Here is a 24,133-nt window from a genome sequence, read left to right as displayed (position 1 = left end):
TTCTTCCTCAGATAGAAAATTACATACCTGGATTTAAGGCCTTTTCTCTCACCTCTACCTCTGCTATACAGCCTTTCATAGAGGACAAGAGCACACAGGTATAACGTATTTGCATGGAGCAGACAACTTGAGGAAGTTAAGAAAATCACCTGCATCTTGCTGACCTCCTTCTTCCTACAGCTACCGACTTATTGCTGAAGAAAAAGGTAACCTCTATAAATACACAACATATTTGGCATAGGGCACTGCTGGAAATCGAGGCAGAGATAAGCAATGCCTGAAAAGACCTTATTTTCTTTCGTCACAGCCAATTGGCTTTTGCAGGAGACGGTCAACTGGCAAAAAGTCCTGTAAGAGACTGAAAAGGACAGACTGGGGAAGAAAACACAGAGGGCAGAGAATGACAAGAAAAGAATTAGAGGAAGCCTCCAGCAGATTGCAGGGGGATCACACTAGCAACCTGCAACCTGAGAGAACATGGAGGAGTTTCCTAAGATACAGAATCAAGGCAGGCTGAGATAATGAGAATTACTGAATATCCCACTAGAGACAAGAGAAAAAGGTAGATAAAACTTTGGGGAAAGCAAAGGGATGCTGGTGTAAAGCAAAGAATAAAACAGAGAAGGAGAGCTTACAAAAAGAAGATGAAAATCAATGTGAGACCATATGAAATTAATTGAAATTCATCTAGAAAGCAAAACAGTTATGACTTCCCCTAAGGGATTAATATCCGTTTCTCTTGATACAAGTTCACATGCAAAGACTATTTATTATTGTTGCCTAAAAATTCCAGCAAAGTAAAGTACAAGTATTCTCAAGTCTAAAGCATCCATGGGAAATTTCTCTTCCTGAGAGCTAAAATCAACCAAATTGGTACGTTTCAAATATCACAACATGACAAAAACGAACAGCATGAAGTTGCCCAGGTATTTTTTTTCCATCACTTTTATTCTACCATCAAAGGCATGTAAAATGATTGAAAAACATTCTCTGAAAAACAACCGAGTTAAGAATTTTTTTGGACCCCACAGGGATTCCCAGCAACTCAGAGCTGTTTGTGGAATGCAGCTGCCCTGGGAGGCTTCATCTCTTCGCCGAGCAGGAGCGAACAGATCCCATCAGATAGTAGTTGTCCATAGATAATGTTACCTGCAATAAGATCAATCAGAAAATGATCTCCCGAGAGAAGTACCGTGCCATTAACTTGAGTGAATCTGCACGTTATCATATGTTAGAGTGGAAAATTTCCATGGAACTTAAAAACTTAGGGCTTAAAGTCCACTTAGAACCCTGTAAACTCATTAAGTCCTTGCTTAATGAAGAGAGAGGAACGATTTTGAAGGCCTCTAAGGTACGAATCACTCCCCTGCAGCTGAGAAAGAGAGCAGCCCGGAGTTACAGCAAACACTAAGAGCCCAACTGGAACATACTGCTTTGAAAGACATACTGCAATTAATAGACCTTGACTGCAAGGTCAGGCACCCTCCTGGTTCCTCCAGTCATACAGGCTCCCCTCCCAAATCTTCCCCAACGAGGTGGGCAGTCCAGAAGTTAGCGACGGTCCATGTAAGTGCAACACCTCTATGAAGAGAACCATTGGCAAGGTCAGAGCCGTGGAGATTTCTAGACACAGGCTCTTATTTCACATGACTTAGTCTTTTAATTTTATGTCTGTGCAATGAGTTTATTTTAGGCCCATGCAAGCTTCTCCTTAAGTTAATGGATATGCACATACCATGATCAAAAACCATGCCTGCCATTATTATCAGATCACATTTTCTGTTACATCTAGTTATGCAAAGCACGAACTCAGACGAAGCTAACCATGGCACCAGGGAAAAACAATTTTAATGGTAAAGACTAAATGGAGTGGGCAGAAGAAATCAGAAACATGAAGAGCAAGGATGAGGAAGGAACAGGAAACTCACACCTCTAGGTGTATGCCGAGGGGTGCAGATCAAGCTCCCCCTGATCATGTTTTGCAGAGACAGGTAAGGTACTTGTTCTTTTCCTGAGCAGCCCAGGACAGAGCCAGCTACTTAAAGGGTGTCTTCCTTTATCCTCTCCCACGGATACTTGGGCAAGATAAAACCGATGGCACCCAGGCACTCACAAAATAAAATGAGAGAGGAGTCTTCCAGAGAAGAAACGGGGAAGGGGGAAAAGTTAGTTGACATTACAACCCCCAAACAGAGGAAGACAGATCTTCATTCCTCTTCAGCACAGGGCAAGATCAAATTTTTCCTCTTCTGTAACAGATGCGTTCTGTGCCTTACTGAGCTCTCCTAATAAACACACACCTCTCTCACCAGAATATGGATAACTATCTCAGTAATGTTTCTGGCTTGGTGTAATATGCTAATCTATACTGATAACAGAAATGTACATATCACTGTCATCTTCAAAGCACTGCGCAAATACTAATTAACTGATCAATGAACACTGCACCAGGGAGTGCTAACGTGGAATTAATATGTTCATAAGTACGTAGGCGGCTAATGTTTACGGTCAGCGTTTAATTTCTGTGCCCGATTTCGCCTTCCAAGAAAGGTTGCTCCCTTAAAGCAGGTCATCTGTCTGCCTGCGAGGGAAGGGTGAGAACCAGGAAGCAGCGGCTGACTCGGCGCCAGACCCCGCCTGACAGTGGAAAAAGCCGCTTCAGAAAAGCCTGGAATGGTCCCAAAACCTCCCTGCCTCCCCAGCCAAGCGAAGACAGAGAGAGAAAACTTTACAACTTAGGCGGGATAACACCGGAGGTGGCTGACATTTCAAGGAACAGCATGCTAAATTGGAAAAGTAAACCTTGGGACACAAAGCACGTCTGAGGCAACTCTGTGATGGTGGTGCTTAAAATTTATTTTGCACTAGAGTATCCTGCAAGCGCCCAGAGGAAAAGTGGAGACTGGCAGGAGTGCACCCAAGCGTTCCACTCCCAAGCCACCCACCATCCTGTGTGTTCAGGCTGTCAGAGCTGAGGAAATCCATTACCCATGCCACCACCTCAGCCAATGTGCCAGATTTGTTATCATTTTGCAAACCTGATAATCTGACTGATAGATAATGAAAGATAACAGATACAGGCATTGCAGCACTGTATCTCTATGGGTAAACAGTTCCCGTTATTACATCCCTGTGAGCACATCTACAGCCTGAGGTGGATGATCCACAAGTGATCAAAGTCTTAAACCATGATGAGACCACGTTAATAAGCCTCTAGATTGACAACATGCATAGCAAATCAAGATTTTCTTCGTAATCCCATTAACTGACAGCTTTTCAGTTTAGCTTTCTTCCAGCCTGCCACAGCCATCTTCTATTTCCAACCACAACTTGCCTACCCATTTCTGAGGTCCAGTCTGAACAGGCCACACCACTGCCAAGCAGCTGTTTTGTAACAGCAAGGTAACGGCATGGGATTATTATCTAGTCAGTGAAAGCTCTTGCAGACTTAACTACCAGAAAAAAACTCCAGTTTCTGTTCTGAATTGATCTCCTATATAACATACCCATCAGCAGAGTTTAACCATCAACAAGTGCTACAGTTTAATTCAGTCTAAAGGTAAGCTAAAGAAGTTAGGCAAGATGGCCATCAACATGAAGGATATGCTGTTACCCTTAGGAAAAAAAACAATGACAGCTACACAGACCCAGGCATCTTGGTACAACAGTGTCCCCCAAATTGCTTTCATTTCCAGGCGGAGGTGCTCTGTGTGGTACATGCGGGGAAGAGAGGGCAAGTCTTTGATCATCGTATCTCCCAGCTTTCCTTCCTCCAGCCCAGGAGGACAACTGCTTGCTAAGGGAACCTACACTCTCAACAATGCAATCTTCCTGCTCCGGAGAGGGGACAGCCTTGAATTAGCTTTGACCCACACCTCTGAGAAGAGGAATCTCATTGCAAGTAGCAAAGGCTTTTCCATGGCCTCCCTTGCTTCTGCAGAAAAAGCAACACCCTGGCAGTACAGAAGCCCTCAAAAGCTGAGAGCCGCTACACTCTGCTACAGCCCGGCTTGATTTTTCACCTCTGAAGAAGTTACCACCCAAATCAATCACGTGAGTTCACAACAGTATGATAAAGTAACAGTAATTATTTTTGAAAAAATGCATATTTTGACAATGGGTCAGAATTTGACTTTGCTAATGCAGATACTCCATGGCAAACACATCTAGGAATGGGTGAAAAAATGGCTGCTATTTTTTCCATAACTTGTGTTAGGAGATTTGCACTTTCAAATTTAGGTAGCAGAAGCTGGGATTGTTCATCAGTGAGCTTTAAAAGTATAGCTGTTGATCTGCTCTCTTATTTTGCTCTATCTGGTTTTGCTAATAGCATTCCCAGCAAGTGAGTGTAAACACCAGCGTCTACTAAGAGATGTTATATATTCGTAAATAGATGGATAGATAATGTAACCGCCTAGGCAGCACACATAGCAGTGAGAGCTATGGAAATTCCTTCACTCTGAGCCTTCACGTGCGCACAGTCCAGACATCTCACCACCGCAGCACAGGCAAGGTGGCAGCAAGGAACCCACTGCTTAGCCGCGATGCTTGGGAAACGGCAGAAAAGCAAAGCAGGATGAAAGACTTGTTAGACCCGTGAATGTAAATAAGCACTGCTGTAAAGAAGTAACAGCCCCTACACAAGTGCTGTTGCTACATTAAATGCTAAATACACCTCCTTGTAAAACCACATGTAACTATCAATATTCCTGGCAATGTAGATCATATAAATGCTTAGAAACAAAGGCCAGGCCTCACTGAAAACTCTCCAAGTGTCTTTGGGTTAAGAAATATTGCAGCCCTTTGTGCTGCAAGGTTGGACTCACATTTAACACTCAGGGATATCATATATCAAAGAGAGCTTCTTCCTTTAAAGAGCTGAGTGCCTTTCTTAGAAAGCTACCAGAACTTTTTTCCGTCTTTTTTTGGCAGTCTCACATCACCAAAAGTTATCATATGCAGACATGAGGCAACAGAGATAACACTCCATAACTCTGCATATACTGGACCGGGTCCTGGATAACAAGACCTACTGCAACTGGTCCAAATAGGGCTGCAGCTGTCAAAAGTTTCACTCGCGGGCTATGACCACAGCTGATTCAACAAATTCAAAACCAACTCCTTCTAGCAGAGCATCAATTATTTGATAACAAAAGTCAACATATCTCAGCCACCCCTTATCTGCAGCTAACTCTTTAACTACACTCTCACGTACGGCTACAGCTTACTCATTGACTCGCCAGGTTTCACACGCCACAGAGAGCTTCCTCCAGAGGCTCCGGCGATACAGCGCCGTGCTCTGGCATCCCACGCTGCATTCCCACGTACCAGGCACCTCCCAGGCGTCTCCACCAGGAGCCCCCACGCAGGAGGGTGGCCACGGCACGACCTCGACGCTGCCAAGGGGGTGTTTCTTCACGGGATGTGATCCAGGGACGCTCAAGGGAGTCCTCGGGGAAGGCACATCCTCCTCGCCGCAGCCTCACGGTGCGACCTCTCCGCTAGCCACGAGATAAGGAGCCCACTGCACGAAGCCTCACTCCTTAGGTAAGGGAGCCGGCTAGGAAGGGGTTGTACTCACCAGCGTCCGCCCAGTGTGCAAAGCACTCCCTCCGCGTCTCTCTGAGCCTTCCCAGCTTGTCAGCGTTTGCACTGACACCTTGAGCATCGCCTCCCTGACCGCTCGCTCAGCTCCCTCCCTCTCCTGCCTGCTGAGGGTTTAGCATCTCCCTTTGATGTCGGGCTCAGCCTTGGACAGGGTAGCCTGCGTGGAGCCAGCCAGCAGACGTCTCTTCCACTTGATGCTGTTATGTTCACTGCTATGGAGCTGGGTCCTACAGCTTGTGCATACTCTCACTGCTTTTGCTTTTTTTGGTTGGTTTTTTTTGTTTTCTTTTAAATATAACAACCTTTTTACACTTCAATTTAAATCTGTACATTTAGGGATGCATTAATGGTAAACTACAGCACAGAAACCCAGTCATGCCTACAGTTTTATACATCTCTCCAGAGGAACCACAAGAGCTTGTTAACTGAGTAAAATCAGTACAAACTAAATCAGATTTTCCTTCTAGCTTATAAAATGCAGTGGTGCCCCAGGTGACCTCGTGCACCTACCTTACAGAAAGACAAGTGCTAACACACACTTCAAAACATTGGGAGAAAAAAGCTATCCTATCATAATTATGAGCTGAGTCCCAGTCAGGCCAGCTTCCCTTTCAAAGCCAATATTTTGTCCACTAAATTTAATGTTTATGGACAATTCTGCACATGGAGCCTCCTATCGTTACAACTGAGCACCTGCTTTCATTGAAGAACCACAGAGAACCATTTGCTGGAAAACAAGGACCATAACCTATTCTGTCCAATTTCCCAAATGACAGTTTTCTGCTTTCAATAATGTTGAAGATTTTTGACAATAAAATATTGTCATCAATTGCATAAACCGAGCTTCAGTTCAACTCCTTTGGTCTGTAATTCCGTCAGTACGAAGGCCGAAAAATCTTTGGTTTAGTGCTACTTTGAAAATACTTCATAGTAGCTATTTCTAGCCATTTAGTAGGAATTCACTTTCAAGACAACTGCGAATAACTTCTTGTCTGATCTGGGGGGAAAAAAAAGAAAGAAAGAAAGAAAAAAAAAGAAAGAAAAAAAGAGAGAGAGAGAGAACAGTGCTTTTCCTTCATGTTTCCTAAGACAAAACACATGTGTAATATCCATGCCCAAAAGGTTTTAAACTAGCACTAGCTTAGGTCACTAAATGAACCTGGATAAGACATATCTGAATATCCTCGTGTATTTTTGTCTCAACCTTCCATTTTTACTAATGCGAGTGATGACCGATTAGTCTGACAAACTGCAAGTTTTGCTTTCAAATTATATCTTTAGGTGAGAAACTTCAGCTTATCTACAGAAAAGTCTGACGTGGTTGGTTAAACAAGATACTGTAATACTCCAATCACTCAGTAAATCTTCAATTTTAGTTGTTCAGACCATTTACAAATGTGTGCTGCACGCCTACACCTGCCATCAGCATTAGCATGCTTCAGCTGAGTGCCCAAGAATCAGAAGCCCAAGAACTGTATCAAAAAGCAACAGCATATTCAGTTTCGGGGGGGGGGATCAAATAAATACCTGCATACTCTCCCATGTCAGAGCATAATCCACAGTATTAAGCGGGAAGCTTATCTGAAACAGTTAAATACAGCTGAAGAGAGATACCATACCTTCAAAGGTATGGGAGGTTTGCATACTGTGTATGTAATCACTTGCTGACCATCACATTATCTCAAGACATTTTTCCATATTTCAAAACAATATAAGCATAAAAATGTTGGTATTTTCTGTTACGTATAGTTCTTCATGTCACAGGTACCCTCATCTGCTCCCTAGGAAATCAAGCATCTTCCTTTCAGCCACACACTAACAATTCAGTAAAAGATTTCCATTTTGCATGACTTAAAGAGCAGAAACAATGCACGCTGATCAAGTACAAGAAGTTCTGCTGGTGTCCCTCTACTAAGGCAGTGCTAGTTGGCAGTTGTGGGATGCTGGTTGAGGGCAGTCAGATGTAGTGGAAGAAAGGGGAGCCAGCCTGGAAGAAGTCCAGACAGAACCGAAGAAAAATAACTCTGGGTAGCTGAATCTATAGATTTGACATGAAAACAAGAAAGGAGACGGGCAGGAGTTGGAATAGCACAGAGAATCAAGACTGTAACACGCTTAAGATGAGACAGATGAAAGCAGGTTTGTATCACTAAGAGAAAGATGGTGAGATGTAAAGGAGAATATTGCAGCAGGGTGACCCTGAGGGAGCCTGAAGGAGTGAGCATAAATGAGATTTGGAGATGGGGTTGTGTCACTGGGGCAAGCGAATGAGTTACAGAAAGAAAAACTAAGAGCTGTCTCAACATCTAGGGAAGGATGCAAGAGGAGAGGGTTGTGGGAGGGAGAGAAGACTGGACAGGATGTTATGGGGAGGAAGACGTTCATGTCACACATTTCAAATGTTGCTAATTTCTCTTGGGGTAAAAAATGGTCACTAGCACACAAATATCTGAAGAGAGCGCTTTCTGCCAGTCTTCCCTTTACTTCAGATATTTTAGTTATCTCTCTCATCTAACATAAATCCACAAAATGGCTTACTGAATGGCAAGGAAGTAGTAACTAGTCCTCTACTGAGTTTAAAAATGCATAAAATTGGTAGCAAATGTTTATTACTTTCTCATCCGTGCAAAAAAATGTGCACGCTTCATGCACTGCTTCTCAGCAACTCAAGAGCAGTGAACTTATTCCAGTTAAATACCTCAGTGTCATTCACTTGAAAACCTGCTCTTAGCTCAGTCATAATTTTTAGTAAGTGCACAGTATAAAATTGTCATTAATTGTATCGAAGGTAACTTCTTTTTTTTTTTAAACTGAAAATGAAACACAGGATTCAAACCTACAAACCTGGGAGCTCTGGTTATGAGTTGTTAATTCTCAAAATATTAGCAAGGACATCTGTAACATAAATCTTATTTCTAAAGAGCTAGGTAAACACATCTGGTTCATGAAAACAAGGCTTTAACACTGGTGTAAAAATTGGGTAACCTTGTATTTAAGATTCCATAATTGTTCATATTTATATTTTATTTTATAAAGATGCTTTATAGTTTAATACTTAGTCTTTAATTCAAATCAGTAACCTTAACTCTACCTTTAATTAATTAATTCTGATCTTACATAGAGAACCCAAGGGGGAGGCAAAGTGCTATATAAGTGACTCTTTGCAGCCTAAGACTTCCAGCAAGATTTCAAAAAACACAGAGTATTAGCCAAACCGTCTTCCCCTGAAATTCAGCTGTAAAATGCCCCCAGATTTCACTAGTAAAACTGAAACCGTCGTTAAATTTAAAGATGTGACCTTAAACTGGCAAATGAAAGCTCAGGATTAAGATACCTTTCTGTATCTTAAAGTGAGTGTCTGTATACTCTGGAACATGGTGTGTGGTTTCTGCTATGGTATCATTCCTCCCAGATGTTAGCAGCCAGCTGGGTCCTAAAAAAATTACGAGGGTTAAATTCTCTCCCTAGACAGTAGTTATTGGAGCACGTCTACGCCAGGGCTGGTTCTGCAACACTGCTGCACGGAGGACCAGCAGAATTTCCCTCCTGCCACGAGTTTTCATCATCTTTCATTTGTTCTATACTACATCATCTTTCCTACATTAAAAAATAATTCCACAGTAACCAAAGGGAGTTGCAAAAAAGGGGGGAAGGGAGAGGATGAGAAGAAAGGAAGTTATGAGATAAAGAAGGCTTAGGCCAGTAACATCCACATCTAATTTCTTCAGGCAGAACAAGAAATGCATTTTTCCCTTGCAAAGTATACTTTTCAGAGATGCCTGAATCCTTGCTTTCCACTGCGTAAATAGTTTCTTCTCTACTGTCTCCATAAATATCACGCAGTCTTGCAAATGTGGCTGAGCTGGGCAAACGAACAGCCGTTTCTCAGCTGAACTCATAAATTACTTATTGTTTTAATATACTGGAAAATTGGCAGGAAGCGGGGGAAGGTACGTCAGTTACACAAGACTTTATACCATCACTTATCCTTGCCTTCCATTAAAAAAACGTTAGTTGCTGTAGCAACTGTCAAACCACACTCCGGTTCCTCTTCCTCCAAGATACAGAACTTCTCCAAAACACTCACATACAACACAGTTCTCCCCCAGCTGAAGGACACAGTTTCTGGCACTTTCACGTTGTTTAAAAAGAAAGAGGCTCTCCAAGGAGCTGACAAAGTCTTCACAGGGCTTTTGCTCCAAGGTACACTTCCGTAGAGACAGCTACCTGAAATCCTTAAAATTCTTACTTTTTTCCCTGCCTCTACCTCTTCTTTTTTTTCCTCTTCCTTTTTTCCCTTCTTTCTCTGCGTTATAGGGAACGCTACTCCATGCAGCTTATTTCATCACTACATCTTCCAGCATTAAGCAAAATGCCTACGCATCTGTCAGATGTCACTCCCTCTCTCATTCCTTCCCTCACAGGAAAGGCACGTGCAATGGGGACATCATCTCATAACACACGTTGCAACATCTCTAGCTCAGGAAAGGCAAAGTCAAAGACACATCTCCTACCCAGCACCTAAAGAGACAACCCCTCTTCACAGCCACTGCTTCTCATTCATTCCTAGGGGATCCCTGCTCCGTCACCATGGAGAACAAGCCTTCTCTCAACTGGCTGAAATTCTCCTCCACTGGACACATCTGAATAGGTTACAAACCAAAAAAAGAGACTGAAAACCACCAGCATAAAGAGAGCCCTTGAGAAAGCTCTGTCAGAAACAGGACAAATCACACACTACTGAAGAAAATCTCATGAGAAAGTGAAAATATATTCCTCCCCTTTGTGCAGCATGCCAATATTAATGATAAGCAAAGATCCCTGGGAAGCTTTTACATGTTCAAGGACACTACCTAGGGCAGAATGTTTGTTCAGCAGAACCGAGGTCCTTCCCACCTTCTTACCTCCCTCAATCCCCAGCAGCTCTGTTCTATTTCCAACCAGAATCTGATGCTTAAAGTATTTTCATGCCTAAATGTTTTTGGTTTTAGAAACTATTAACACAAACAAATCTGTTCTCATACCTAATGGGATGATTATTTTTAATTGCTGTCTAGAAAAGAGAGCATTGTGGTATTGCACAGATTGCATTCAGGAATATATAAAAATTCTACTCTTCCAAAGCAATTTCAGACTTGGATATACTTATGTTTTCCTATTATAGTAGTTTTATCATAATTTTCCTGTGAAGTGACTTGTAAACTGGGGGATTAATGGTTCCACATAAAATTATTTTCAGTTCTTCTAGAAGGGTCTGAGCTACCTGGCCACTTCACCTTGCAGTTCGTTTCTTCAGAAGCATCACTTTTGTTCCTTTCTACCAACCCACTTGTTTCTCTGACAGGGCTAAAATGAACCAAAAATGTACAATGTACTTGCTCTGCCTACACCAGCAGAAAGCACTCAGGCAACTATGGGAGGAGGGGTTAGCGTGTGTGTCAATACAAAATTAGTTGCAAAGTAATATGCATACGCGTATCCTGAAACCGGCTTTCTATGAGCGTTTACAGTGGAAACAGCTGCATTCTGGCCCAGCTACAGAGCATAAACAAGGTCACTTGACTTCTGGGAGCAGTGACACACAACCACCAGTTTGAACTGCAAGCATTGAACTGATCTGTTCCCCAAGTTAACAGCAATCACTACCTGCCATTAGGTGAGGACTGCTGAGGGATGTCCTTAGTCGGTCCCAGCTCTGCCCACCAAGAGCGACAGCTGTAAGTAGGCATTGGTGGCTGACCTTCCTATCAGGAATCCCAAACCAGCTGACATTTTTCTGCTGCACTTAAGACATTGTTGGACTGTTCCCATGCCCTCGTTCTTCTTCTGCTTTCTCTCTTTCGCATCTTGTGTTTGAGCAGACACTCTAAGCAGCTTTGTTTTCCTGTGCCCGGTCTTCCTTTCACACTTCTACTGATATTGCCTCTCTTTCACACATCCCTTATTTCTATGGTATCCCATAATTTATCCAGACTCATGCACCTGCATGACAAGGACTCAGGCTGCTATGCTAATGAATGCTCCTGAATGAAGTGCAAGATACCATTTGCTTTTTACTACCACTTAGCATCTGTAGATCTTCTGCAGAGAATGAAGAAACACACGGCAGCCAGCAGCTCAAGGCCACCTTGCGACGTTTTGAATGTCAGACTTAGGGCTGGAACAAAGAACTCCAGAGCTATAAACAAGGGCTGCTGTAATTTGCACCAAGGTTCCCAAAGCAGAACTGAGAGATTTATGTCCAAAAAAGGTGCGACAGAGTAGGGCCTTATTAACTACAGTATGCTTAACTATAAAGCAAAGCAAGCAATTTCATCCCATCAATTCACCAGCTAAGATCAGTCAAGAATCTTGCCAGGGATCTTCATCCTAAATATGAAAAATATCTGTGCTGTTACAAAGCCATGCGCAGGCATGCTTTCACAGATGTGGGCGGACTGGATTGAGAAGTTACTGACCCTAGAAATTCATCACCACTTTACAGCTGGCAAATCATAGTTGAGCTAGCCGTTATTTAACATCTATGCCTCGTTCTTCAGTTGATTCAAGCCACCTCATTGATCTACATTAAAAGAGAAACGGAAGCATTCACACTACACATTATGGTGTGTTGTCTATGACAGCCATAAAGCACAGGTCATACAGCTGTAGGCAGATACCAAACTGCTCCAGCAGAATGTGCAAACATGCACCTTCTGTGCTAGAGTGATATATGGGCTGATATCAGTTGGATCCGTTCTGCCTTTGTATTCACCTTCCATCTTCATTTGTCTGTGACTCACCTTGCATGTGTTCGGGAGAAATGATTTTCAGAGTGCTGCTTATTGACTACTTGCACATATATTCAAGTTTCAGCTCTGGGAGAAGCTTACGTGCGCTGTATGCTCACAAGAGGTATAACCACAAATTGCAAATTATGCATGCTACACAGAGGCAGTTCATCACAATTTGCCTAAAACCAAGGATTACAGGAAGATGTGTTCTCCTTGCCACAGCCACACAAAATGGGAAAGGTCTTTGCTCATCAGTGTTCAGCACCTTCTGCTGATTATTAAGGCTCCACCTCAAGAGTAGGATATTGTATACAATGTGAGCATTTGAGTGTTGCTTAAGCTGCCCTGAGTGACAATTCTTGCAGTGGTTTATACCTCTAGCTCATGCCTAGACAGCAACGAATGCATCTGGGACTCCAGCACATTCAAAAAAAAAAAACCAAGAAAAAAGTGACACACAGCTAGTATTACAGCCATTTTAACTTTTTTTTTTTATTATCCCTATACAAAAATGTCCAGAATACACAAACCTCTTCAAATATAGCATTTTAAATATGATAGCCAGCTGACAGGATCAGCCATCGAGCAAGAGGCTTCTTAATATTCCCTTAAAAACTTCCTCTTTTATCTACAGCTTTATGTTTCATGTTACACTATGGGTTTTATCACCCTTTTTTGCTGCTCCAATAGTATTTTCTGTTGCAAGCTTATCTCACTTCCAGTACCACACCTATTTAATCTGAATTCTTTTGTTTTAGAATAATGATAATGTACAAGTAGCTCTGCTACATCAAATATCGCAGTATTTTACTAAAAGTTATTGTAAAGGGACACATGTTGAAGCCAAGTTTTATCCACATATAAACAAGGTGACACTTTAAAAACGAAAATTATAAAATGTGGAAGAGGAACTATCTAACTTGGCTACAGAGATAGATTTTAAAATACTTCTCTTTAATGTTTTTATAACTTCAGATTTTTAATTTGCGAGACATTATCTCAGTCTGCCTTTAAATAATAAAGTGAACCTGTTCTTCAGAACAAGCAAATATTTGGTAACATTTTCTTCTGAGTTCTGCTTTAGCTACAAACCAAAAAGGACCTCCTATCCCACATATCCTACTCCTGGAGCTGATCACCAGAAACTCAGCTCCCTTCGGATGAAAAAAACAGGGACTAAGGGAGAGAGAAAGAAGTTCATACCCATTTCCTGAGACAGGAAGCTTGAGTGCATATGGCCTGATAGAAGGAGGGGAAAAAACCCTCAAATGTCTGAGCCTAGTAGCTTGGCTACTTCTGAATACGCACCAGGATACAGCAAGTTCCTCCTCCCAAAAAAAGCATGATGAGTCATACACTATAGCACAAGCCCTTAGGTTATTCTTTTTTTTTTTTTTAAGTGTCTAAATAAAAAGTTTTACAGCATTAAAGAGGAGTAAACAGCCTCAGGATAAGGCAAGGAAATGTAAGAAAGCTTAAACTAGGAGGGGTTTTCCCCATATGACCACCTGTGATGGTACTGAAAAAGCAAAGAAAGTCAATTTCTTGAGAACGAAGGATTTTTTTTCTTTCATTCTTTTGATTTTCATTCTCTCCATTTGTATGAGGAGCTGCTGCTCCTTAAAGGTGATGCACTGCAATTGCACAAATAGCTTCTACTCCATCTCCTTCAGAGGCAGTTTATAAAAAAAGAAAAAAACCCAAACAACAACAAAAAAACCCTACCCCTTACCTGCTTAAAGGTTTTTATAGTAAAGAATATAATTTTGAATGCTTTTCAGAAAGCATTTTTGTAGTTGGAAGCAGAGTAGCATGCATAAGAAGTCTGACAGACATCCTCTTGCAGATATCAGCTACCATTAGAATACAGAAGTGTTTATCACGAATTTCCAGAATTTAAAAAAAAATGAAATAAAAACCTCTATTTCAGCAAAGTATAGTATAATCACATTTTAATAATAAAGTCAACATTATGATGGAGGAAACCACTATGAGACTGCAAGATCTTGAATATTTATTGAAGAACTAAAGAACAGTAATGGTGAAATAAGTCAATTATTTCTCTTTAGAGGAAGGAATATAGCTCCGAGCTATGGTTAGGATGTAAATATAATATCAGCTCCCAAAATGTCAGTCTTAACTAACAGAGAATTTCCCCAGTCAAATTTAATTTGGTACTGTGAGAAGACAGAAGGCTGACTATGGATGTCATGGTATAATGGAAGCTATGTATGGATCTGTCCATGTTTGTAACACTGCACATAAGAGCAGGGAAGCTCCGGCTACAACAGCTCGGACCTGACCTGCCCAAACACTTGTCTGGATTACTTGCCCTTTTTTCCTTCTGCCGCTCTGTCTTGTGGAGGCTTCACAGTCCCTTCCCAGCCACACGGTTGGAAGGACACCTCTGACACGACAAAGTGCCAGCTCCCTCCCCATCGAGGACGTAGTGCACATCTGCTCAGGTAAGTGCACGGGAGCGCCTGTGACCGTTGGGTCACGAAGTAAGGGCTGCCTCAGCATCCATCCCGTCCTACAGCTAGGCATGTTCCCGTCCCATGACCAAGATGTTGGTGTCCCCCATCGAATCACTAGGTATTTACCCATGGAGAAATGCCTACACTTTGTTACTGTGATGGAAACACTGCTGGTCACGCAACGGAAAACTCCGTAACAAGCCTTGGAAAAGACAAAAGACCAGGCACAGCTGAGTTACAAAGCCTGAATCTGGTGGGAAATAGCTTGACAGTCAGGAGGAGAAAGGGCAGGGAGGACAGTAGGCTTGGCAGAGAAGGAGGAGGAATGGTCTGAGGGACATTTCTGAACTAGGTTTGACTCACAATGCATTTCACTAAAAGGAAAATACAGCTTAAAAAAAAGGGGAAAATCCCTCATATCTTTTACAGAACTTAGCTATCAGAATGTTACTCGGTAATTAACACTGTTATCTGGTTATCTGAATGCAGAATTTGACCAATGCAGAAAATATCCAGGTAAGCAATGTGGGCAATTAGAAATGAACGACTGACAAGCAATCTTGAGATTTTCAAGTATGATTAGCATTTGTTAAGCATGAAAGGAGAAAGGAAGGTGAAACAGCACCATCACTATACTATCATACAATTAGAATCAAGCTGTGATGTCACTTGTGATGTCAAGTTGTGGACCCTACTCGTGAATGCACTCAAAAATGTAATATATTTCTGAGCTCCATCCTGGGAAGGAATCTTCCAGAGTTCAGAGAGGAAACAACTTCATCAAACGCCCTTACTAAGTGTGATTCTGCCAGTCTTAAACTCACTGTGAAACTATGTACGATACGTAGTAACTCCTGCCTTTTCTTAAAAATAAACCTCAATATTGTAAATAAAATTCAACAGAAATTTACCAGTCAGAGGCACATATATTGCTCTATCTCGTCAACACACACAAAGATAAGCACCAGAAAAATAGCTGCTTGTGAGAAATGAGCAACACGCTTATTTCCAGAAACAAATTATTTTAAAAACTTCAGCAAAACTGCTATTTCAGTTTCTTATCTGTAATCAAGGCACCCCAAATTGACATTGGATTAACTCACAGTTAACATGATCTTTACAAAAATTAGGTTGTGTTAAACTATGTCTGCATACATACACACATACACACCTTATATGTAGATACAGCATGCTATACAAAATACATCTGCAAATGTTTAAAGGGGAGATTTTTTTTCCAGCCATTCCCTGTTCCCCTTTGGACTCTTAGCTGCTGTTGGCATCTACAGCTCTTTCATGTTTCAATTGCTACTAAAGTTATAGCTACCATTTGAATTACTGTCATGGATCAGGTCACTACAAGTGGGTTGTCCAAATGCTTAACAATAATAATAGTAGTAGTAATAATAACAACAGTCTCTGCTGCAAGGAATAAAATTTTAGAGCATTTTTCACATCTGGATGGAGACACGCCATGAGTTTCTATGCGCAACACATTAATCTCACAAGCCATGAAGCAGGCAGGTTCAGAGTCACACTAGCCTAGCATTATACTTGAGCTAAATTTCCTGTCTAAACATGCCCCATCCAGCCAGCCAGAGATACCAGCAGAGACAGCGGAGCAGAGTCTGGTCTGTCTGTAAACACCCCACCAGAGCAGGAACAAGAAAAGCAGCTGCAGCTGGGCACAGCTGAGCAGATGGGAGAGCAGAGGAAAAGAGTGAGGCTGTACCGGCGAGCATGACAGGCAAAGCTTATGGGGAAAAGAAAGAAAGTGTTTTACTTATCATGTCGCCAGCCAACACCATCTACCATGGCTTCCCTGTTCTGTTCAGAACTGGATGATTACTGTCATTTTAGTTAGATTTTCCATGCTAGCACAAAATCAACTCCAAGAGGTTTCTGAGTACCCAGAAAGCAGCAATCCACAGCAACTTCCAACCCCAGTTAGCTTTGATGAAGCAACCCCATTTAATGAAAAGCTATGATGGTCTCAGATTACAACAGGGTGACATTTGTGAGAGGGGTTCTTTCTTCTACTATATCAGACTGTCTGAAAAGCCATTTCATAACCAACCTTTCACAGCACTGAAGGTATAAACACATATATACTCACACATAACAAAAATAGAACGCTCCTAAATTATTCTCTGGGGAGAGAAGAGAAGGGAAAAGAAAAGAGAAGGGGGGGAAAAAAAAAAAAAAGAGGAAAAGTCAACAGTAGGGAGAAGCATCTTCAGAAGAAAGAGAAGCAGTAGCGAGATTTTCAGTGGCGACAGGAAAGAGCAGCCAAGAGGCAAACGGTGAGAAGTGCAGCAGCATCCTTCCAGCCACGTTTCAGAGCCAGCAGGCCGATACACTGATGCCTGCTGAGTTATCTGTCCCACCATCTGTCTCTAACATGTCATCTGTAAGGGTCTCACCTAAAGGGTCAGGAAGAAAACAGAGCAAGCAAGCTGTGCCCACAGGAGAAATAACCAATCATCGGAATAATCAATAATAATAATTCCGATAATCAATTATCGGAAATGTGAACTTTAAATGACTCTGCTGTACATTCACATTTTATCTTTGTGTCCATGTATAAACTTTTTAAAGCTAAATTGGGGGGTGGAATTTTACCTTAATACAAAATGTCATGTAAAAATTTACTTTGGTAGTCAGCCTGCTAGACTGATTAAGCTACATGCAAGTCAGTTTTATAAATGCATAGCTCTTGAAGAGATGTGCTCTTACAACAGTTCTATAAACATGCTTTGTAAAACATTTATATGGGCTCAGCATGTGGGCAAATTGCTAAATGCCTTCTTCCTGATGACCAATAAGCAGAAGAGGAAAAAGAAGAGATTCTTTTTAGAGGAATAGTCTAGACAGTTCAAAAATAGCCTCTGTGCCCTTGCCAGGTGCAAGAGAAACTGGAAAAGTAGAAACCGTGGTGCTTATTAAAACCAGGGTGTTGTTTTGACTGTATTTTTCACCCACCCTCAACCTTCTGGATTTCAGCAAGGAGGTTCGTTCCCATACAGCTCCCAAAGAAGGCCACTCATCCCAAGGCTTAACTGAGAAGTACCATTGACAGGTTTCCAGGTGGCCTCCACACAGTGCAAAATCCTGAACATCAGGAGTATTTGTGATGCAAAGTGGCAAGAGGTTTCAGAAGGTGAGATGTCTTCAGGGCTTTAGCTCATGCTTCCCCCCCTGTTTGTTCCAATAAAAAATTCTTCTTGTTTGTTTGTTTGTTTATGACACACACTCAACCTGTGGAAGGAGTTAAAGGTAGCAAGGGAAATCACGTTCCCTCTTCCCTGCCTTCAGTTTTCAGAGAAAATGGCAAAGAAGAGTTGTTTATTCATTCAAGTCGATGTGCATGTTCTGTGCACTCAGGATGACATTCCCTCAGTAGAAACATGTGGAGTTAGATAACATCAATTTATGTTAAAAAAATCTTAAAATAGAAACACATACAGTGCTGTTTTTAGACATACTAGATAATGCTTTCATACAGTCTGGTTTTGCATTTTTGGTTTTTTCCCAGTGCATGGGAGATATATTATCTCACGTTTTAATGGTTGTGGTCATTTTCTCCGTGTAGCCAAGTTTACAGATTCTTGCAGGTTCTGCTCCCACATCTGGGGACTCTACATTTCCTTCAAGATGCAGGAATCTGTAAAACTCCACTCAGCCAGTGAGCCTTCACAACCTGAAGTGACTGAAACTAGAGAGAGCACAGGGACAGCAAGGACCATGGCAGGAAGATTTACCATGCAATGATCTGGGATGTTAAAGACACTGTAGTTCTCTAAGCAGAGTGCTAATGCTATGTACACACGCTGTATCATATTATAAAGTAAGGCTGTGGCCATCAGATCATATCATAGCTAGACCCACTTCAAATTCATAATGTTGAATTATAACTTACTATATGTTCAACATCACCAAACTTCAAGTCTGTAAAAACTAACTTCACTCTGCTCTTACTGGCAGCTATAAGTATGCCATCAGACAGTTATTACTGTGGAGAGATAAAAGATTAATTGCTTTTTATTTTCTCTTCCCACAGTTTTAAGTTATACTGTAGAGATAAAGACAGATCTGCAAGTCAAAATTGCTAAACAGTTATCAAGCGGCTAAAGTCCGAACTGCCGTCACCTGAATCTACTTGATGCTTCTCCTGTCGTAGCCAGCATGCTGTTCATCTGCTCCTCTCCCCTCCCAGTCTTCCAGCATTTTGTAAATATAGCAAGTAGCTAAATAATGAATAAAAGACACTATAAAGAAGGCTAAAACAAATTATGCTTGAAAACACCAGTGTAACTAGATATAGAGAAAGTTTAACAGGGCAGGTTTTTGGTTTGCTTTCTGACTTTTTTCCTTTTTTTTTCTTTTTTCTTTTTTTTTTTTTTTTTAAAAGTTGATTGTGTAAATCAGCTCTAAATTATTCCCCAAGGCACACCACCACAGCCACTGTCAATCCCTGGCCTTAATTTCCAACAGCACATATGCAAGTCTGTAAACTGAAAAGCACTACAAGTGGGAAATACCAATGCTGAATGGAGTCCAGATCTGATGATACAAACTACAATTAAATGCTCGGCAATTTAACAATGACAGCAACTACCTAAACATATTAAGAAATACATTATAATGCACATGCATTGAGGGACATTTTCTGAAACTTTATAAATAGCCTGTTTCTTGTAATATTTACACTCTCCAAAGAGCCTCTGTTAATGGTTCCTATAAAGCACTGCATATACAAAACACATGAATTAAATGCCATGGCCAACAATGAATTTTCTTTTGTCCCCCTCAGAAGCACCCATGCATACACTGCTAAATTGTTGATACATTTTGCAATGCTCCTGGGAAAGAAACAAGAACAGTAACTCAGCGAATCTTCCTCTTTTTACTACACCCACTTTAGAGAGTAAGGAAATAGAGTGCTAGATATAATATATCTTATTATATAGATACAAATATATTTGCTTAATTCAAAGAAACTAGTGTTTGAGAGATGAAATTCAAGCAAGAAGCAAAAGGAAAACAATAGAAAATTAATGAACTGGAAAAAGTGTTCTTGTTCCTCAGAAGAATATCTATCTCTACTTAAAAATTATAGCTGTCTGAGTTTCACTCTAACAAGCACAAAAAGTTATCTTGATGCAAGATTTATACTTTTAAAAAATAAGCAAATGTGGCTTATTGGCCTAATACCTCTATCTGCTTGGTCTAGTAAGTGAAAATAACTTTATTATTTTCTACACTGACAACAAACTACACATGGAACTTGGTTTTTAAATTGCAAATCATCTCAAGTATAGACTGAATCCCAACTTTGATCTAAGGTATCACACCACTGTATTTAAATTGTTATGTCACATAAAGAAACTCAATGCAACAGAATTTTCACAAAGCAGGCTTATAGAAATAACCTGAGGTAATAAAGCAGGGTAATACTGGAGGGACTAAAGAAAATCTTTCCAAGTCAATAAAATGTTACACCAGACTTGCAACCTATCCCACAAGCACCAGACTTCCTTGAAAAGCTGGTATTCTTCATCCAAGTCTTAGGCTGAAGAGAAACGTTGTGTTAAACGTTCTGGGATCATATTGACAAAGAAAACAGAAAAGAGAAAAAGATGTTTTGGCCCAGCAATCTTCCCCATGATCCTAACCAGTTATTTATTCAGCCAAGCATCTAATCTAAGCATCCCCAATGCTACTGCTGCACTTTTGTTGCTAATTACCAGAGAAATTGGATTTGGGGACCTAGTACATAGGTACACAAAAGATGATCTTTTCTGTTTCGGAGATCAAAATTCTGCAATGAGTATTACTGCTTAAAGATAAGAAATTACGATTTGCAATCACGTTCAACTCAATCATCTTCCCACCGGGTGTTAGACTGCAGCAAGTCAGCCCTGATGATGTCCTGCAGACAGACCTGAGGTTTGCAGCAAGACAAGGAAGTCCGCTCCCGCCATACAGTGATCAGAATGGCACTTCAAAGCCCAAGAGGAGCTTCTGATAATTTGGAGTTTACACTCAGAATCAGATGTTTCTGGCAATTCAGCATCAAAACCAAAAAGCAGATAAGGTATGGAAGTACTTCTGTTACTGTAACAGGAATACTGGGAATGAAGATGAATACTGATCATATGCATGGTTCCTTGCATTTCTAGGTCTTCACGTCAGTACTTCACTTAAGGTTTTGTATTTTTTCAGTCAGATCTGAGAGTTCCCGAAGCACTGCTCACTTCTAAAACGCATGAATTGGCTTCCCTGGAAATAGCACTCAGCTGGAAAAGAACAAGAGTCATAAAACTAAAAACTGCACCAGAGAATAAGAGAAAAAAATCCTTTGCGTTTACACTTTGAATTTATGAAGCATTTTGTTATCGTCAAGATTAGTGTAGCCTAAGAAAATCTTGGTGGGAAGACTGAAAAGAAGCCATTTTTGACAGCCTGGTTTTCCTTTTATTTTTTCATTCTACCATCTTCCCTACCTCTTGGTCATTCCTTCCCATCGTCCATACCTTTAATCCATACTCCACTTTCCACATCACCTCACAGAATCATGAGCACTCTGGCCACTCTGGCACTGCATTATCCTGTAGATACGAAGCAGTTCAGTTTTACAAACAACCAGCCTGGAGTGGCGGAAGACATGTCTTATCCAAAAGCCTCGACATTTCCAGAAAAACTTTGCTAACAGCCAATCATCATTCCCTGAGAAGGATGTGCTAATTAGAACATGAGTAATTTTTGCATCTTTAAAACATCGTCTCAAGAGCTCCTTGAGTTTTCATGATGAATAAAATCTCCTCCTGCTTTTTCCAATAAGAGCTTTAAATCTACTGTTGACTTCAGGTAAGGTTTTCTACAGCCAAAAGCATAACATTTCCTCACATTGTTACTGATGCTCTAATTATGAGTGTAGCATTTGCCCTGGAAATACAATAGGAACTCACAGATTGTATTATCCAAATTAGGTCCTTTCCCCCTCCTTCCCCTGCCCCACTTGTTTGGAGACTATCCCAACTAAGGCCTAACACATAGTTCACAGTTCGTGCCCACTTTGGGCTACATTAACAACAGCAGATTTGCATTTAAGTAAATGCATCACAATTCTACACTGTTACAGCTTTTGGTTGATGGACACTTTGCCGTTTTGCAGTGAACTCGGTGAACTGCAGGGAAGCTCCTGTGTTTTGAAGCCCAACCCATGATTATATGGAAATCTCAATTTCACATTTTATTTTGCCTCTTAAAGTAGGATTTGAGCCCTCAGAGTTCTGCAGAGTTCAGAAATATGTGAATGTTTAGAAAACAAAAAGTCAAAAGAACCAACAAGTACATATTTTTTAAATCTGTCTCCGTATTTTTCAATCCATCTCATGATTTCTGGATGCTCCAGATTGGACAGTCTGGCTGCAGAAGAAGGAATTTTACAGAAATTTAAAACAAAGAGGTATGGCAAGCTAAGAGAAGGATGTAAATACATGCATAGCTTCCTCTCTGTCAAAGCACTGAGTGGGCCACACTCATTTGCAGACCTTTTGATTTAGAAGGCAGCTGGAAAGTAAGGCTTTTCAAGGGATCGTTGGCTGTGGAATTAATTCGCTCTTGGTTTGGCATTTGTGAATCTCATGGATATGCTCCCAAGGACTGAGGGAGGAAGCAACTGAAGGACTTCTGTTATTTATAGTGTTTGAATGGGAGAGTTCTAGTGTACCACATCTGAAAATGGATATTTACGTATTGGATGAGTTTTGCCATGAAAATTATACTACGTAAAAGCGTCAGAAAGCACAGATTGTGTATCTTTTAACATACAAGCAGAAATACACATCACTGCAGTATTGATACTTGGGGGAAAAAGAAAACCAACCACCACAAGAAATCACACATTTCATTATCAGCCTGTGGTTCTACATACATTTATGTGCAAACATATCCTTATTCATGCCACACTAAACAAGGCATATCCATTCAGGAAAAGAAGTTACAAGTCGCTGCAATACTGGAGTCTATAGTCTACATCACAGGGTTCAGATAATTTTCACTAATGTGAAAATAAAGTACAGGAAGCCAAGATTATCTCAGTGCTTTACAGACCATTACAAAAAGAAACGAAGACAAAGGGAGAAAGAGTTAAATGCTAAGTATAAATCCTGCCTCTCTGGTTCCACACCCATTTATACCTGCTAAGCACTGCTGACTGCAGGATGTTCAGATCAGTCTAAGATGTTTCACTGTTTCTTAAGCGGCAACCTGTGAACTACAATCTGGCATAGCTGCATTTGAAGAAAATACATCCTTAACTTTTGCTGTCGAAACCCCAACCAACCTAACAATACATATACATGCATGAAATACACAAACATTCAATATTCTCTGAATGAGCTACCGTTTCAAGGCTGAGAATTGTAGTCCATAGTCAGCTTCATTTCAAATTTAGTTTAGTGTATACATTCAACTGTTAAATGTTATGATCTGTTCTACCTTTTCGAGACGATGGGTGAATTCTCTTTGAATAATACGTCTTACACAAATGTGGTTCTCAACTTCTTTGAAGTCCATGGTCAGGTTAACTCTTTCCACAAAGCACCTAAAAGTAAAGCCATTGTGGGTAACAACTAAACACAGATGTAACGTGAAGAATGTCACGACATAACAAAGAAGTTTTAATAAACATACACTTTAAAGGGATGGTGTGCCATGTTCTTCCAACCTACCCTCTATTCTACAGGATTCTACATCTTCCTCTCAGAAATATCAAAAACAAAGCAGCCTGAAAAAAATCTCTAGTTATTTGCAAAGTAGATTCACTGAGGAGTTATTTTGGATTGACACTAGCATCACATTTCCTTCTGACATTCTGTAGTCTACTGTATTTAATCACAATCAATATTTATATTGCATAACTTTGATACGGACCAGATAGCACGTCACAGCTCTGACATTATACTCAGTGTAGGCTGTTTCAATTTCTTCTCAGGATTACAATTCAGTCATGAAATGTAATATTAAATAAGATTTTAAGACAGTAGATGGCATCACTTCGTTATTTTTAACTGTTGTACACTGACCATTTACTATGCAGCATAATCCATTTTTGAAAATTAGTAAATGGAGCTCTATGGACAGCATAGAAAAGTGACATTTCAAAAAAAAAAAACCAAAACAAAACCATTTTACCTATCTGGTCTCCTTGATCTGTACTGAGTTTCATACAGGCATCTTAAAAGAGCCCACTGTTTGCCACAGCTGTGG

General features: G+C 40.8%; 1 protein-coding gene across 1 annotated transcript in view; it reads right to left on the bottom strand.

The window, feature by feature from the left end:
- ARHGAP6 (Rho GTPase activating protein 6) overlaps nucleotides 1–23,580 on the bottom strand; it is a 121,666-nt gene extending 98,086 nt beyond the window's left edge. The window contains exon 1 of the mRNA XM_009577328.1: nucleotides 23,363–23,580. Coding sequence (XP_009575623.1) covers nucleotides 23,363–23,440 — 78 coding nt within the window. The 5' untranslated portion in view covers nucleotides 23,441–23,580. The remainder of the gene's footprint in view (nucleotides 1–23,362) is intronic.
- Between the last annotated feature and the right edge of the window lie 553 nt (nucleotides 23,581–24,133).

Source organism: Fulmarus glacialis, unplaced genomic scaffold (genome assembly GCF_000690835.1).
Source record: "Fulmarus glacialis isolate BGI_N327 unplaced genomic scaffold, ASM69083v1 scaffold2185, whole genome shotgun sequence".
In the NCBI taxonomy this organism is placed as follows: Eukaryota; Metazoa; Chordata; class Aves; order Procellariiformes; family Procellariidae; genus Fulmarus; species Fulmarus glacialis.
This window is presented reverse-complemented; position numbering and strand designations above follow the sequence as displayed.